This window comes from Vulpes lagopus, chromosome 17 (assembly GCF_018345385.1).
Source record: "Vulpes lagopus strain Blue_001 chromosome 17, ASM1834538v1, whole genome shotgun sequence".
NCBI lineage: Eukaryota > Metazoa > Chordata > Mammalia > Carnivora > Canidae > Vulpes > Vulpes lagopus.
Window position 1 is genome coordinate 4,344,060 of NC_054840.1, and position 16,505 is coordinate 4,360,564.

Here is a 16,505-nt window from a genome sequence, read left to right on the forward strand (position 1 = left end):
AGATTGAAGGTGTTGCAGGTACCAATAAGTCACAAAAAGGACAAAGCCGAAACTGTGTGTGTGTACGTGTTAAGAATGAGCTCATAACCAACTCAATTCCAAGGTGGAAATCATGACAATTTAATCATAATTGACAAGAATTCAGTCTTCAGAACTGTCAGGGAGACTATTATATGGTTTTGAATATATTATGATAACATTGAACTTCTCCTTAAATGTGTACTTTGGTGTCTTTGTAAATCATCTTTTTCAGCTCTAACAAGTCATTAAAACTAAACCTTAAATGATCTTAGAAACAATCTTCCAAATCTCTGGATAACAAAGTGTAAAACTAGTATCTTAAAAATAATAAGGCTTGTTTAAGCATACAGCTTTAAATTTAAAAGATGTGTTTAAAAAGATGAGTAAGCACTCAAAACTTGTGTAACATTAGGAGTCAACTACACAGCAATAATTTTTTTTTAAAAGACGAATAAGGTAAAATAACCATTATTTTAAAGTGCTGTTTTGCCTTCAAAATTTCTGCCTTGTGTATTTTTGTAATATATAATCCATTAATACCATAGTATATGGAATATAATTTATTAATATATTAATGAATTGAGGGTTCTTGCTTTAAAAATTCACCTAACTGGTCAGTATAATCAAAAAAAGGAAGTAACTCCAGTCTGAAGCTGTACTTTCCAGTAGGTAGCCACTCTCCACATTAGACTATTGAACACTTGAAAACGTGACCTGTGTTATGAAAGAACTCTATTTTCTATTTTATTTAATTTTAGTTGACTTAAAATTTTAAAAGTGGAGCAGTGTCAAGTACTGTTTTCTGACGCAACTGTATTATTTTGGCAGGACCACTTTAACTGTGGAAATGTAGTAGCTGAATTGAGATGTACTATAAGCATAAAAGTATTTTAATGAGTGAAAAATGTGTAATGTTCCATTAATAATTTTATGTTGACTCCACCTAAAATTGATGATATTTTGGTTCAATGGAATATTAGGCTCAAGAAAATATTTTTTTAAATTAATCTTGTCTTTCTTTTTACTTTCTTTAATATGGCTACTATAAAATCTAAAATTACATGTATGACAGCATTATATGTCTATTGGACATCTGGCCCAGAAGCAAAGTAGTAAATACGGAGGTTTCTAAAAGGAATATTTAAAGAATAGGTCTATAAATTTTGTTAGCTTTCAAGACTAGAATAATAGATCAATTCTTTAACCTATAAATGGTACACAAATACACACGAATTTAACATAATGTGAAGATACTTTTTATTGGGATTTATTGAGCTTAATGCAGTTACAGACATAGGAGTTAACGTCCATATTACATTATAGTTACCCAATTTTAATTCTCTTTCAGAAAAATAGTAGATATTTTGCTTCTCTGTAAAAACTGAACCCAAAGCAAAAGCCGGGAAAGAGCAAAGAAGGATAATATAGCAAGTTGATCTTTTTAAGAGAATGACAGAAAACAACAAATTTGGGTTCTTGACCATATAATTCCATTTTAAAAAGCTAAGTAAATTATCCTTTCTTCTTAAAAATAGCAGATGATCTGGGCCAGCCACAGAAAAGCTCTTTTTTATGAAAACCCACTGACTCAGCCTTCCCATACTAATGGGTTAACAAAGTAAAACAATTGGTAGTTTCCTCGTACAAAACAAATATCCCATTAGAAAATTCGCCTATAGAACACGTAGCATGGAGACCCACCTCTCTATGTAGCTTTGTTTTCAACTCCCCTGCCCCCATGTGCTCAGTATCTGGGAGATCCCTCTTGCTGGACTCCAGCAACAAGCAGAGAGGAGGCAACCCACAGGGAGGTGACTGCAGGTCAATAAGCACACCTAAGGATGACGATGACTAAGCGTAAACAGGCGTTAGCAGCTTACTTTTAGGCAATTCATCATAGAATTCTGTTTTTATAATTGTTCCCTAATATGAAATCCCACGTTAATAATTTCTTTTGAAAAAATTGGTGCTTAGACTACCTTCGATTTCTCTGAAGAATTGCCATGTTTTACACCCGTTCTGATAATAAGAAATAGAGAACTCTTGGTAGAGTTTCCAGCTCATAGTGCAAATCATCAGCTCTGGAAATGTTTTGAGATCACGTTTTTTTGTCTTTGCCAGGACTTCACTTTTCTCTAGACTTGATTCATTGTTTATACCTGACCATAATTTTATTGTATACACTCTCATAACCAGCTACAAATACTTTCTAGACAATGGAAGGGTAAAAATATGTACGATTATTAAATATGTAGTTCATTGCCTTTCTAAATAGTACAATGATATAAATTACGACAAAATATCATTAAGGGAATACGTGGATAGCACTCATTTGAATGCAGAATAACCTGGGACTAGGGAAAAGTTACACATGCCTGTGGTCCCTTTAAACATTTTCTAGAAAATAAACCCAAATATGAACTGTAAACTAAAAACTGTCTGCTTTGCTAAATATTACACGTTGGCTTTAAAACAGAAGGGTCAAAAATACATTCTGAAAAACCTATTTCTTGTTAACTTAAAACAGTTACATCTATGGTACATTTCAAGGGAAAACTAGTTGAGCAATCTTTTTATTTATATTAAAAGGAAACCATGCATATTTCTTAAAGTTTATTATCATTCAAAGTCAAAAAACTTAATTCTAGCATAATTAAATGACAAAAAATCATTACATATTATTCTTTTCTGTCAGAAAAAAATGCAGCAAATTATAATCATATTAACACAAATATTTTTAAGAACTTATTTCTACTTGAGTAGGTTACATAGTCTCAGGATAACTGAGTTTTATAGAAAAGCTACTGCTTGCAAAGCTCAAATGCAAGAAGCTTGCAAATACAAGGACAGAAATTAGTATTTCTCTTAGATGTGTCTCTTCTCAGGAATATGCTTCAACTCCTAAGAGAAGCCTTTAACGGTGACTTTGTCAATACATAAATCAGTTGAGAAATACAACTTGTCTTGTACTTGGAAAATTTTTCTAAAAAATAATTAAATCTATAGTCCTAATTATTCTCTTAGTTAAAATAGGTGGATGTGTGTGTAATCAATAGCCAGTCTAAATTCTCTCACCCTAACCGCAACCCCAACCTCTGTGGCAATAATCGAGCAGCTGTAATTAAATTCAAAACAGGTGAAGTATCAAAAGGCAAAATTAAAGAAATTACAAAATTGTTTTTCCCTTGACGTTACAAAATAACAACCTTAAACTGAATTTCCAAACAGATTTCACAGCCCATCCCATTCATAGTGGATAATAATCCTTTCTTTAATATTGTATAGATTTTAATCGAAGACTTGTGTCTCATCATTTCCATGTTTATCTAATGCTCTTGAGCACCAACATTTTCACTCATCATATGCTACACGAAAAACAGAATAATGCAACTCATTAAGGAATGATAAATTCAGAAACTGCTACTCAGTTTGAAATAAATTACTGTTGTCATGCATTACAGCTCCAGTACCCAGGGCATTTCCCCAGAGGATCGAGGGGTTTTAGTGCTACTGCTATTGGGGGCTAAGTATTGCTACCACCACCAAGACCTCACCTTATGTATGTGGGATCAGACATGAGGCCTGCGTGACGTTGTTAATACTCCTTACTACCCACATTCTCTCTATCAATCGTTCCTTCTACCTACTTTCTACCCTAGGATATGAATATGCTAAAAATAGGACAAAGTAAAAAAAAAAAAGAATAGGACAAAGTGAATTAACTTGCATGTTTATTGATGGCTCTTGAATTATGTATGCAGAGCACACTGCCAGTCTTGAGGATATTTGAAAACTGAAATTTTTTTTTTTTTTGTATTTATTTTCTAGTTTGGGTGGCAAGGCATCTACAATAGTAAGCAGTTAACACATGCAAAATAACAAGCGGAGCTGGTTTTATGCATGCCAAAGTCAAGGGTAGGCTGCCCAGGCTATGGAGGTAGACGGAAGAGGTACATATATCTGGCCTGAGGTAGTTTCGTAGAAGGCAGGGCGATAGCTGGGCTCTGTAGATTGAACAGGATGGGTACATTTAGCAAGTGAGAAGTTGGAAATGATCCTGGCAGGCAGGGGGGAGGCTACCCTGGCTTGAGTGTAAGGGACTTTCCAGAAACTAATAGAAGATACAATTTGCTAAGAAGAGAAGCAACACACTTCAGCAGACCTAAAATGGCAGGAAAAATCTGGAATGGGTCCCAGAGTTGGTGAGAAATATTTAGAGATACAGAGCACAGGGGAAAAACAAAAAACAAGAAAACTGGTAATCTGTTACGTTTTTAAAGTATTTTTAATGTACTTTGGCATGTAAATTTGGATTTGGAGGCCCAGGGGTCAGCTGGAAAAGCTGGTAACCAAGGAAAGTAGTTAGGAGCAACAGGAATAGGAAAAAGGAGACAAATACAAGTTATTTTTTAAAAAAATTGAACTGTGTCAATTAAAAATAGAAAGACAAAGGAAAAAGGAACAATCTCCAAATGTTTATGGGAGTAAATTATTCAAGAAGAACCTTAGAAAGAGAAAGGCATGACAAGGTGTCCTGGCAGATGAAATTGCAGCATATTTTTTTAAGACAAAGTAGTAAAAGTGGATGGAATATCAAAGATCATGGCACTTTGTATGTCATGGGAAAGTGGGAGGAGTATGGCATTGGTTTCTTATTGAGGGATCATCGGAGGGAGGAAAGGATCATTTGAAAACAAATTACACTAAAAGGCAAAATCCAAGGCCTCACTTGGTTTGGAACAAACTGGAAAAAACCTGACACTGATGAAGAAGATACTCCTATCTCCCTTAAAAAAAATAAAATCAGATGTGTGACTAACTTACTATACTGCATGGCTTTTCTGGGCAACTTAGGGCAGGTGAGGGTGAAAACCTGAAATTGCCTCTGGACAATCCTATAGTTATACTCTCATTCAATAGATCAATAGTGAAGGGCTAGTCGCTCCCCAGGGATCCTTTCCCTGTGCAGGTGTATTTCACAAACCAGTTTTGCTTATTAAATTCAAATAGACAATCCTGCCTGGCTGTTTGTGGGTGGTCTGTTTGTTTGGATTTTTGCATTTTTACCACAGTTGCTAGTTTAAGTGGCTTATTTGGCTTCTAATTTTGCATCTTTTGAAAGTATTTCAAAATATTTTATCTGTCTTTTAATATTTAACTTGTAAATGCATGGGGGAAAAAAAAACAAAACAAAACCCATGACTATGCTAGCCTGAGAGGTACAAAGAGGCGTTTCCTGAGGCCCTCATTCTGCATTTAACTTCCACAAATATTCTTTTTCTTAACACCCTGATCCTTTTGGAAACACAACTTATCAAAATTTGTACTAATAGTTTTCTTTGGTTTGCCTATTGTCAATCTTCTGTATGTACTGTGGAATCCAGAGAGGAAGGATAGAGTCTGATTTTTTTTTTTAATATTGTGAACACCCGGACCCCCAGCTACTGGGAACCTACATTGACACTTATCAAATGCCTATGAATTAATGAATGAATAAATGAATGACATAATTAAGATGAAAAGGAAATTGATTATCTTTTTGTTTATGGTTTGTTATCTGCAGGCTTTTGAGTGCTGGAAAATAGTTGTCCAATTCTGGATCCAGAGAACACCTTGACTAGGAATGAGGGAAGTTTTTATTCTATGTTCCAAGGTCCTATTCCAAATGACTGATCTTAATGCCTCAAGAAAATCATAAACCACATACTCCCAACTTCCTCCCAGAACTAATAAAAAAACAAAACAAAACTCCTTTCTAGGACAACTAAGAGCTTATATAAGGCTAAATTAATAACATGGAAAGACAAATAAGGAGACATTATATTATTACAGTCTCTTATATTGGCCAGTCTCTGGAATAATACAGATCATATTGATTCACACTTTTTCAAAATAGGAATTCAAAAGAGCTCTCCATAATACTGGTTCGATTCATTCCATTATTAAAAGATGTAAGATAATTAGAAACAAAATAAGTCATAAGCAGCTGTGGTAAAAATGCAAAATGTTGTCTTGATTCATTCCATTCTCATTCACCCCACTATTGGCAAAATCTCTATGTTGCTTTTTGCATAAAAGACAGATCCCCATACTCACCTGAGTCAGCCAAAGCTCAGCTGGTCCCCCAATCTTCTAGGAGCAAAATATCTGCCTTATTCACTGACTTTCCCAAGCATCTCACTTTAATGAGGCACTAGTCACGTTTTTTTTGTATCCATAGCAGATTGTCAACTTTGATCAACGTCTGGGCCTGCTCGACACACATTTTGAAATGCAAATCTAATCATATCACTTATCTGCTCCATGTCCTATCATTGTTTCTCATTGTTCTTAGAAGCCCTACATCTTTAAGGCGACACTGCCCGGCCTGGTGCCTATTTTCAACCATATCTGCCATTGTCTACCCCTTGCTCCAAGCATTCTAGCTGGGTTTGCTCAGCCCCTTCAACACCACAAACTTCCCTCTTCCTCTGGCTTTCACCCAGATTTTCCTCTCCTCCTGAAACACCGCCTCACCCCCCACTCAACGACCATGTTGGATTAGTACCTATGGACTCCTCAGATTCACATTAAAGTCATTCAACACATATTTTCTGAGCAAATCCTGTGTGTCAGGGACTAATTTAGGCTTTGGAGAGCCAGACAAACCAAACATAAATAGGAAATAATCAGGTATGATCACAAAGAATTTTAAAAAGGACTTTGGTTGAACATGGATGGTTGCTCTGAGAAAAGACATTCAAATCAAGATCAGAAGAGCAACAACTAGTCCCACACAGCTCTGGGACAGAGGGAATAGCAAGTGTACAATATCAAAAATGAGAACGAGTTTGTTGTGTATAAAGAACAAAAGATGGCTGGAACTGAGAGGAAGAACATTTTGAAATGAGCTTAGATGCTGGTATAAGAGGTAAGAACACTGAGAGATACAGATACATGATACAGATTTATGAAAGGTTTTGTTAGGTCAGGGAAGGAGTTTGAATTTTATTTTAAGTGAATAATGGAAAGCCACTGGAGGGTGGTGAGCAGAAAGTGGGCTGGTATAATTTATACTGTAAAAAGATAATCTGATTTTGCTGAATGGAGAATGGATTATAGGCATGGAGCAAAAATGAAAGAGGAAAATAACATAAGAGGTTCAAGGAGCCTTAGCTTAGCTTGGTAAAAGGGGGAATGGAAAGACGGAGACTGATCCAGGATGCATGTTGGAACAGCTCAGTAAGAGAAGCTGAACTGGTTGTTGAGTGTAGAGAGACAAATGGAAATCTAGAGTTTTTCCTTGATCATCCAGAAGGATGGCAGTGCCAACGCCACCAGCACAGTATTGTGTCCAAGAGAAGACTGCTTGGGTTAGAAGCCTGGCTCCACCACTTAAAACCATTTGACCCGAATGTCTGCAAATAAGATACTTAACCTCTCTACTCACGTGTTTCTGAATTTACAAAACTGGGAAAATGACAACTCTACCTCTTTAGGTTTTTACTGCAGAAAATTACGAATGCAATTAATATAAACTGCTTAAAACAGCTTTTGGAATCTAATAAACTCTCAATGAGTGTGACTACTATTATTATTGCTATTGTTGCAATTATTATAACAACCTAGATGTAGAAGATAATGAAAACGTACCTGTGCAAATCAACATGTTTTAGCCATTAATGTTGAAATATTCCTACGTATCCTCATGGAGATGTTGACAGGCCGAAGTATATAAATATGGGGGCACCTGGGTGGCCCAGTGAGTTAAGTGTCTGCTGTAGGCTCAAGTCATGATCTCAGGATCCTGGGATCCAGCCCCATATCAGGCTCCCTTCTCAGCCAGGACTCTGCTTCTCCCTATAATCCCTGCCCCCACCTTCCGCTTGTGTGTGCTCTCTCTCTCTTCAATGAATAATAAAATCTTAAAAAAAAAAAAAATAGAAGTACCTAAGTCTGAAGTTTTGAGGAATAGGCAGTCCTATGATAGTTTTGGAAGTCACTTAGAAGAGATGGCATTCAGAGATTCAGAGCCATGCATGAAGTCCCCTAGGAGGATATTGAAAAGAAAAGGAAAGGAGCCAAAAACTGTGCTTAATGGCATTTCAGCATTTAGAGATCAGGGTGAGAGAGGGGGAGTCAGGGACGGAGGCTGAGAAGGAGCAGACAGTGAGATAGGAGGCAATCCCGGGTGATGCCAAGCAACAGCCTGTGAAGGAGGGACTAGTTCACTGTCTCTTATTCTATGGAGAGATCAAGTAAGTTAAAAACAGAGAAGTGGCCAATGTAATCACCAAACCGGAGGTCCTCGGGAACCTTGACAAGGCCTTTCCCAGTAGAATACGAGAAATCGAAACTGGAATGTCACTTTCTTTGAGAAACCTCCTCTGAGTGTCTAGGAAAGATTAGCACTTGTCATTTCCCTAGTACTTATCATCCAGGTAATTGTAAAGAAAATCGACTTTACACTAAATCGTTATCAATGTAAAAGATGTCATTTGTATAATTATTCATTTATTTTCTATCTTCCCGAATGGCTAGTAAATCTACTGGATAGCAGGGATCATGCCTGTCATGCTTTTCACATTATCCTTAACAACTAGTAGAATGCCTGATATATAATATTGTTCAGTTTATACTGAATGAATAAATACATTAATGAATAATTCTACACGTGACTGTACCAAAAACACATTTAAAAAAAAATGAACTTCTTTTACTTAACACCTATGTTAATTGACCCGTTTGCTTTCAGATTATTTCTAAGTCATTGGCATAACTAAATAATTACTTTTATTGCAAACCATTTGAAATCATTTTGGAAAAAGCAAGTGGAATAAAAATAGTTAACAAATGGTTTACTTTGCTCTGTAGCATTATCTGTCCTAAATTTCTTTATTCCAAAGGATAAACGATACCTCTACTCCAGTAGCTCATTTTAGCACTCAATCTAAAATTGATTACAATCCAGCCCTTATTAAAACCCAGTTGATATAAGATATTTGAGAAAATAAATCTATGGACCAAGTTAAACTGTCCATTGCTCTCAATTGGTTTTTAGCTCTATCCTATTATAAGTGAAATCACCAAATATCTTCCTCAAATTGCATTTAGTTAGGTCTTTGTTGAAATGACACTATAGAAATTGTGGGCATTTATTATTATATCCTTGGCTATTGTAGAAGGTTAATATAGGTAATCAGGGATCGAGAATATATCTGTACCTTCTAATGACATCAAAACTATCACGTGGTTCCAATATTGTTCATTGTTAAATAAAAACAAGCCATATGATAAATTTTGCTGGAGTACACTGCGAGAAAGCTGTGTCTTTTTATACAGATTAATATGTATATTTTATCTGATAATAATAATTATATTAAATCCATTATCATTTTTACCTTCCTTCTAGGAATTGAATATATATTTATATTCAATATAAATATATATATTTATATTCAATTAGAATAATTGAATTGAATTAGAATAATTGAATATTTATATTCAATTGAATATAATTGAATATAAATATATATCAATTCTAATTGAATTAGAATAATTGAATATTTATATTCAATTAGAATAATTGAATATATATCTCAATTAGATTGAAAACTGTCTAATTGAATATATATATATAAATATTATATATTTATATTCAATTCCAACACATATTCATGGCCTAAGTTTCTGTATCTTTTCTCTATAGTATATGTATTCCTATGTGCAACCTACTTATATGTGTGCTTTTGTCACATATTATCTCCACTTTTCTGAAGCAGAAAGAGTATGAATAAAGAGATACTGAAAGTGCTCCTCTCTTCCCTTCAGTTAATCCCAGAGACAAACTACTTTTCATGATCTTGCTCAAATAAAACCAATTCCATGAAGACATTTATGACTCCAAGGACAGCCTGACTCTGTCTTCTACCTCCCAAGAAAACATTTGGATCATCTTATAAAATTTAATACTTTACTACATACTACTCTCAAATATATAGTCACATTTAAATATTTTTATTTGTTTTAGGATTTAGAACCAAACAGAAATTAAAACAAAGCAAAAAGAAACAGGATAGAGTAAATACCAGTAATAATGTAAAACATTGTACCACTTCAGAAATTAATATACTTTTCTCTTAAAAATCATAAGCATTTTTTACCAAATCTCCTTGCTGCTGGACTGCTCAGATTCAAGTATCTCAACCACTGCATCCGTAGGGATCAATCTGATAGTTTATGCTTTTAAAATTATTATAAATTATTATAAAATAGAGAATAAAATATCAACTATTGTTCTCTACTAAGTACTCCTCCTCTCAATTAGATTGAAAACTGTCTAAAAATAAGAACAATATTGTTCTTACTTTTTGGCCTTCATAGAAGATGTATGCTATTGGAAGCAAGTATTATATATCTGATGACTGACCACCAGCAAAGTTGTATTTACTCCTGTCACCTGTCTAATAATACTTGAAGCATTACCATTGGGTAGAGAATATAATAATAAAAGTCACCAATTCTCTCTAGCCATTTCTAATAGAATAAAAATTGTGTTCATTAACATTGATATGCTGTAAAGTTAAAAAATTTTTTAAAATGCTTGTTTTACATGATTTAGCTCTAAACAGCATTATAAAGTAAGTTAAGTGTAATGCTTCAAATACAGTAGATGCACTTCAGTTTTTTTTTTTTTCCCAGAGAGGAGTGGTATAGCCATTAGATTACTAAGTACAGCATTAGACTCCTAAAATTTGTCAAATCACATGAGCTAGAACTATGAACACATAATTACCTTCAAAATATCCATATCAAGATAAAAGTAACATTAAATTTCCATCTGATAAAAGCCTTGTTTACCTAAATTAGATCTGAACAGTGGTATAAAACTTTTTCATTTTCTCTAAAAATAACTATTAAATTTATTCTAAATTTAAAGGGGCAGTTGAGACACGTTTTTTAACACTAAATTCGTTAATGTATTTTTTTTTTCATTTCTGAGACTTGAAAACATATAATTTGGACAGTTTCTATTTTCAAAACTGTTAATTGCACAATATCTCATCCTAATAGTGAGCAATTTATTTCATATTTCCTTCCACTTCTTGTCCATAAGCACATATGTTTATCCCACTTACAAGCATAATATTTAATATTATTTCCCTCCTTTAAGGACATATAATCAAAACATTTCTCCCTAGGTTTCCATTATGATACTTTTATTAACTATGCAGTATAATTGTTAACACAATTATTTTTTTTATATATTTTAAGGAACTATGCAAGAATATGCTAAATAACAGAGATGAAGAGTTAAAACTGGTTGAAGGAGAAAAGAATGTTTAAAACCAGAAGTGAAAAAAAAGTCTAAATGTTGACTTGGGTGTGTGAGACTGAATGAGACACAGTTACAGAGACCTCTCAGATGACGCAGGGTAAGTGAGATTAGCAGGCATAGACCTGGAACCCCTGCCCTTTTTTCAACCTTTTTAGCAGCTTTTCTTATGATCATCAACAACATTTCCAATATTATAACAGTGATAGTCTATATTACTACTCCACAGGAAATCACAAAAGGGTCTCAGTTGACAAAGTAACCCCCACCCATCCCTAGCTTTGTTAGAGCAATGCTATAATAGGAGGTATATTTTTTTCTATGTCATTTCTAAGCCAGTTTCATTAATGGAACAGTTCACTGCAGTCAACAAAATCTCTTTTTCAACATGAAATACTTTAAACTGGAATCTTGCCTCTAGATAGCTGTGTGAATTTTATTACTAACACATGATCACATTTTTACTTATTGCTAAAACAAACAAATAAACAAATAAAACCTGTAATATTTCTCCTCTGGGATGGCAAATTCAAATCAACACTAATTACATTACCTGTTTCAGACATCTTGATTTTTTTTCTGCCAGTCTTCAGAGAGCAATAGTCTTGTAGTTAGCCAAATTATACATTGAACCCCCAAATTCATATCCATCGCATCAAAGCATCCAAATCAAAGCACAGCTCAAGATTTTCTCTAATGTGGGACCAGATCTTATTTTCTACTAATTTCCAGCACTCCCAAATGCAAACTAAACAGCATTGCTTTTGGATCCCATTCCCAAGAAGCCTCGGCTTACCTTGTTACTGTCAGACAAATTATTAACAACAACAAAAAAGCCCTATAGGCTTTATTGTTGTAGGTCTCCTACCAGATGAGCTGTTGATCTGGTTGTGGTATAGCACATATGCAGAGTGTGCTGAAACAAACGGTTCCATAATTTATTTCTCATGAATTACTTCATTTAAATATATTTTCACAAGGCCCATTGCACATTTCAGGAAGACAGTGACCAGGATACATACACCAGGATACAGAACTAGTGTTCTAAGATGTACTTAAAAATTTCACAGAGTTTTGTACTTTATCAGGGTGAGAGGTCTAGAAAGGAACATCTGCTTCTTGATGCTGATTATTAGTCTATGATGTGCTTAATAGCAACAAAGGAACCAACTGAAAGTGAAATCCTAAACTGCAGTAGAGCAGAACAAATATTTAGCTACCACTGAGAAAATCATCCATCATCAACACCAACACTGTTTACCATTATACAGATCAAGCAATTGATTGGTTTCTTCATTTTGTAGCTAGTCTACTGTCCTGCAGTTCAGTCATTTAAAGCATGGTATTTAGTGATAGGATATGAACGTACATATAGGATTCAAATTGAATCAAAGTCAGGCCTTCATCAATTCCAAATACATTAAAAAACAGGCAAAGTTTTATTAATGGAACGGTTCATTTTATGTAATTTTACTTTATGTGAATACAACTAATAACAGAGTGAGAAACATAAGGTGTGGCTAAAGGATTTTTTAAATAAAATAAATATGTATGATTAAGCCTTTGGAAACACTGTTGTCAGAACGTGGCATTTAATTTTAAATTTTCAATTGGCAAATTGGTCACCATACCATTTCAGGATTTTCAACTTGAGAAATTTAGAAAAATATGAGAATAATAATAAAAACAACTGAGCTATAAATAACATAATTAAAGTCAAATTACTAAAATATTGAAAGTTCTCACATTAAAGTCTTGCATAAAAACCAAAGGAAAACATTGATATTTAAAATTAAGAAGATGATTATGAACATCTCTATATATCTTTCCAATATACGGTTTTCATTGGTGGGAAAACATTCATTCCTGCCCACTGAAATTATAAGAACATTTGAAGAAAAGCCTGATTAGACACTGTGTGGAACTAACGTGTTTTCGGAAAATGTTACACAGGTATTTTACACCTACATTTGCCATTGTATATCTATTGTCCACCATACTTCAAGTTCAAAATAACAAAGTAGAAAAAGATCAAGATTTCACTTTGTATTGCTAAAATATTTCCTTCCCCAAGGCATACAAACCTGACTGGCTAAAGTTATTCTTTTTTTTAATATTTTGAGATTGACACGAACATAGGCTTATAATTACATAGAAGTAAGGGGGAAAAAAACAATTTTCAATGGCCAAAATATGATATGAACAATTATTAAAAAAGAGAACATAAATCAAATTCCTTTTTTCAAAATCTTTTAAAGAATGAAAGAATGAAGTGCCTCTTTGTTGCAAATAAGAACATAAATTATATGCCTTTAAAAAGTATATAGTATGTGATAAGACTTTGAGAACAACTAAGATTAAAAAGATAAAAATCTTTTGTGATAAATTCTACTCTTTTAACAAATACTCTTAACGAATATACCATAATAAAGGTGTTTTATTAAATGATAATTTTACTCCCAAAGTTGTGGTAATACTATAAATATAAACTTACACAAGTAAAATATCAAGTTTATCTTTTAATAATGGGTTATTACATAAAGCAATATGCCTATTTCAGAGTACTTGATGTTATTTCACAAATAACATTTCTCTAGATTCCTTCTAAACCAAGGCTCTCCAATTTGATTTGGTTTCACATATGTATACACTATTGACTTGAACTCTTTATCACCTTATGAAATCAAATAATCAAATAATTCAGTGTAAATACATTTAGACAAATATATCTAATTATGATCTGACATATTTTTTAAAACCCAAACCTATACCGCAACAACAATCATTCCCCAAAACCAGTCCATATGCATATCCTTGAAGAGAATTATAAACTTGTTTCTAAACTCATGTCAAATTTCAGGTCATTTTATGGCATTGTAAGAAAGAAAAGTAGAAGGAAAAATTTGTTCAGGGATTAATTCTTCTTTAGACAGGCTCTGCATTTCACAGGGTTTTAAAGTGAAACCAGGAAAAACATTACTCAACAATGTGAATAATTTCACTACCTTTCACTTTCAAATTTTAAAATCAACCCTAGCTGTCTTCCATCAAGCAATTTATGGACACTTATAGAATTTAATGAAAATATCAAAAATTTTGGTTCAAACAAAGTCAACAAGCATAGAACAATGAATGAAACAAAGCAAAGCAAAACAAAACAAATCAAAACAAAACTATCACATACTTCATGGATTAATGGTGAAAAGAAAAGAGACTTCTTACCAAGTACCCCAAGTCGATAGTTGACTGTGATGACGATCACATTGCCATAGCTTGCCAAGACACTCCCATCATATAAATTTCCAGTACCTTCCATATATGAGCCACCATGGATATACACCATCACTGGTTTGGGACCTCCACTGTCCCGAATATCTGAAAAACAAATGGTTGGCAATTGTCCTTATCCTCAAAAAACACACATAATGAAGCAGAGAATACATTTTCCATTTTAGGGACAAAAGAGCATGATTTTAATATAGTTCTTTAAATTGCTGTTTTGTTAAAGTGTTTCTTCAGCAATTCATATTACGAGCTATTGTGAAAAGAGCAATAGATATTCACTGTTTTCTAGCTAAAATTTTGTTAAAATTTATAAATTGAATTACAAAACTTGGAAAAATTAAAAATGAGTGTGAATTTTAGTGCTTTTTGATCAATTTCTAACGTGACAGTAGAACAAGAAAGAATGATAATGGATCTTAGAATTATTATTTTTTTAAATGTCATAGACCTCGTATGGAATTTATGAGCCATATGCTAAGGACAATGTTATCACTGCTATTGTGAATAAAACACCTTGTTTTTCCATTTCTTATTTACTATAAAGGTTGTATTGAATGCATCATAATTAAATTGAATAATGTATGCTCTAATTTGTGAACATAATTACAACACTGTGTTTTAGGTTGCAAGAAGTTTTGTTTCAACTCTTCAAGTACCAACTGGCAGATGAATGTTTAGGCAGTAAAGTCTGTACTTTTGTCGTTGATGCACTTAGGGGACTGTCACTTAAATGATCTTTTTAAGTTGAGTCTGGGTTATCAGCTCACTCCACTGACTCTACCCTCTGGAGGAAAAAAGTAAACTAAACTATATTTTTCCCTGTTTGTGTAATTATTGTATTCTTCTTAGTCCCACTTTGGCTCTATGATTTTGTCATGTAGACATGAAATAGAATACTATTTCTATTTCTATAACACTATTACTATATCTATACAGCTAAGCCCAGATGTAAAGTGCTCAAATTTAGGATATTAAAGTGGCTTCTACAGCTCTGACTTTTAATCAACTGTGTTTACTTTTCTAAGATACTTTGCCTGAATTTTGTAGTTTTCAATAAGGATCTAGAAATAGTATATAAGGGAACCACACATAATTTTAATTGGTATTAAAAATGCCCTATTAAGAAATAGATGTTTAACTTTATATTGGCAAGCATTGTTTTAACTATTGAATTTTGAAATATTATATATGTATGTATATGATTATGAATGCATACATATATAAAACATTACAATTCTATAATAGTCCATTTTATCTTCTACCCACAATTGAAACTAAATTAGATGAGTGTATTTTCTTTTTGTTAATGCCAATATTAAAAAACATTTAAAAGTATCGTTTTGTTCCTTTGCTTTTGACCTTTTTTATCAAACTTAAATCTCCCACATCTTTACAATTGAGGTTTCAGCTTTCAGAATGGACTAATATAATACAAAATCATTGAAAAAAACTGGTGATTATTTGGATGCTGCTTTACATTTCCTGCGAAAAGCGCGACTATTTTTTTTTACTGTAATAATAAAATAATTTCCTTATATTAAAAATTCTTTTAGGATCAGGAATTGCAGCTCAACTCATTTGTCCAGATTCTCAAGTTGGGTAAACAGCTCATTGCAGAATTTAGAGACTTTTTAAAAAGATTATTTTAAATTTGACTTAATACCAGTATATAAATTTACCATAATCCCCTCTCCTCCCTCCAAGGGTGACTTGAGAAGAGTGTCTTAGCTTTTTAAGTGATGAGAGGAGGATACTTTGACATAGAGACTATCCATTAGACAGAACTACATTTAGAAGGAAAAACTAAATTTATTTTCTTCTTACATCCTTGGGAGGGAAAATGGTATCCACTCATTTGTAAAGATTTGGGGGCTTGCGGAGATGT

At 33.3% G+C, this 16,505-nt stretch overlaps 1 protein-coding gene across 4 annotated transcripts in view; it reads right to left on the minus strand.

Annotated features, from left to right (window-relative positions):
• NLGN1 (neuroligin 1) overlaps nt 1-16,505 on the minus strand; it is a 651,016-nt gene that overhangs the window by 414,622 nt on the left and 219,889 nt on the right. For all 4 annotated transcript variants that reach the window (XM_041731469.1, XM_041731468.1, XM_041731465.1 and 1 more), the window contains one exon: nt 14,558-14,710. In XM_041731469.1, the coding sequence (XP_041587403.1) occupies nt 14,558-14,710 (153 nt within the window). The remainder of the gene's footprint in view (nt 1-14,557; nt 14,711-16,505) is intronic.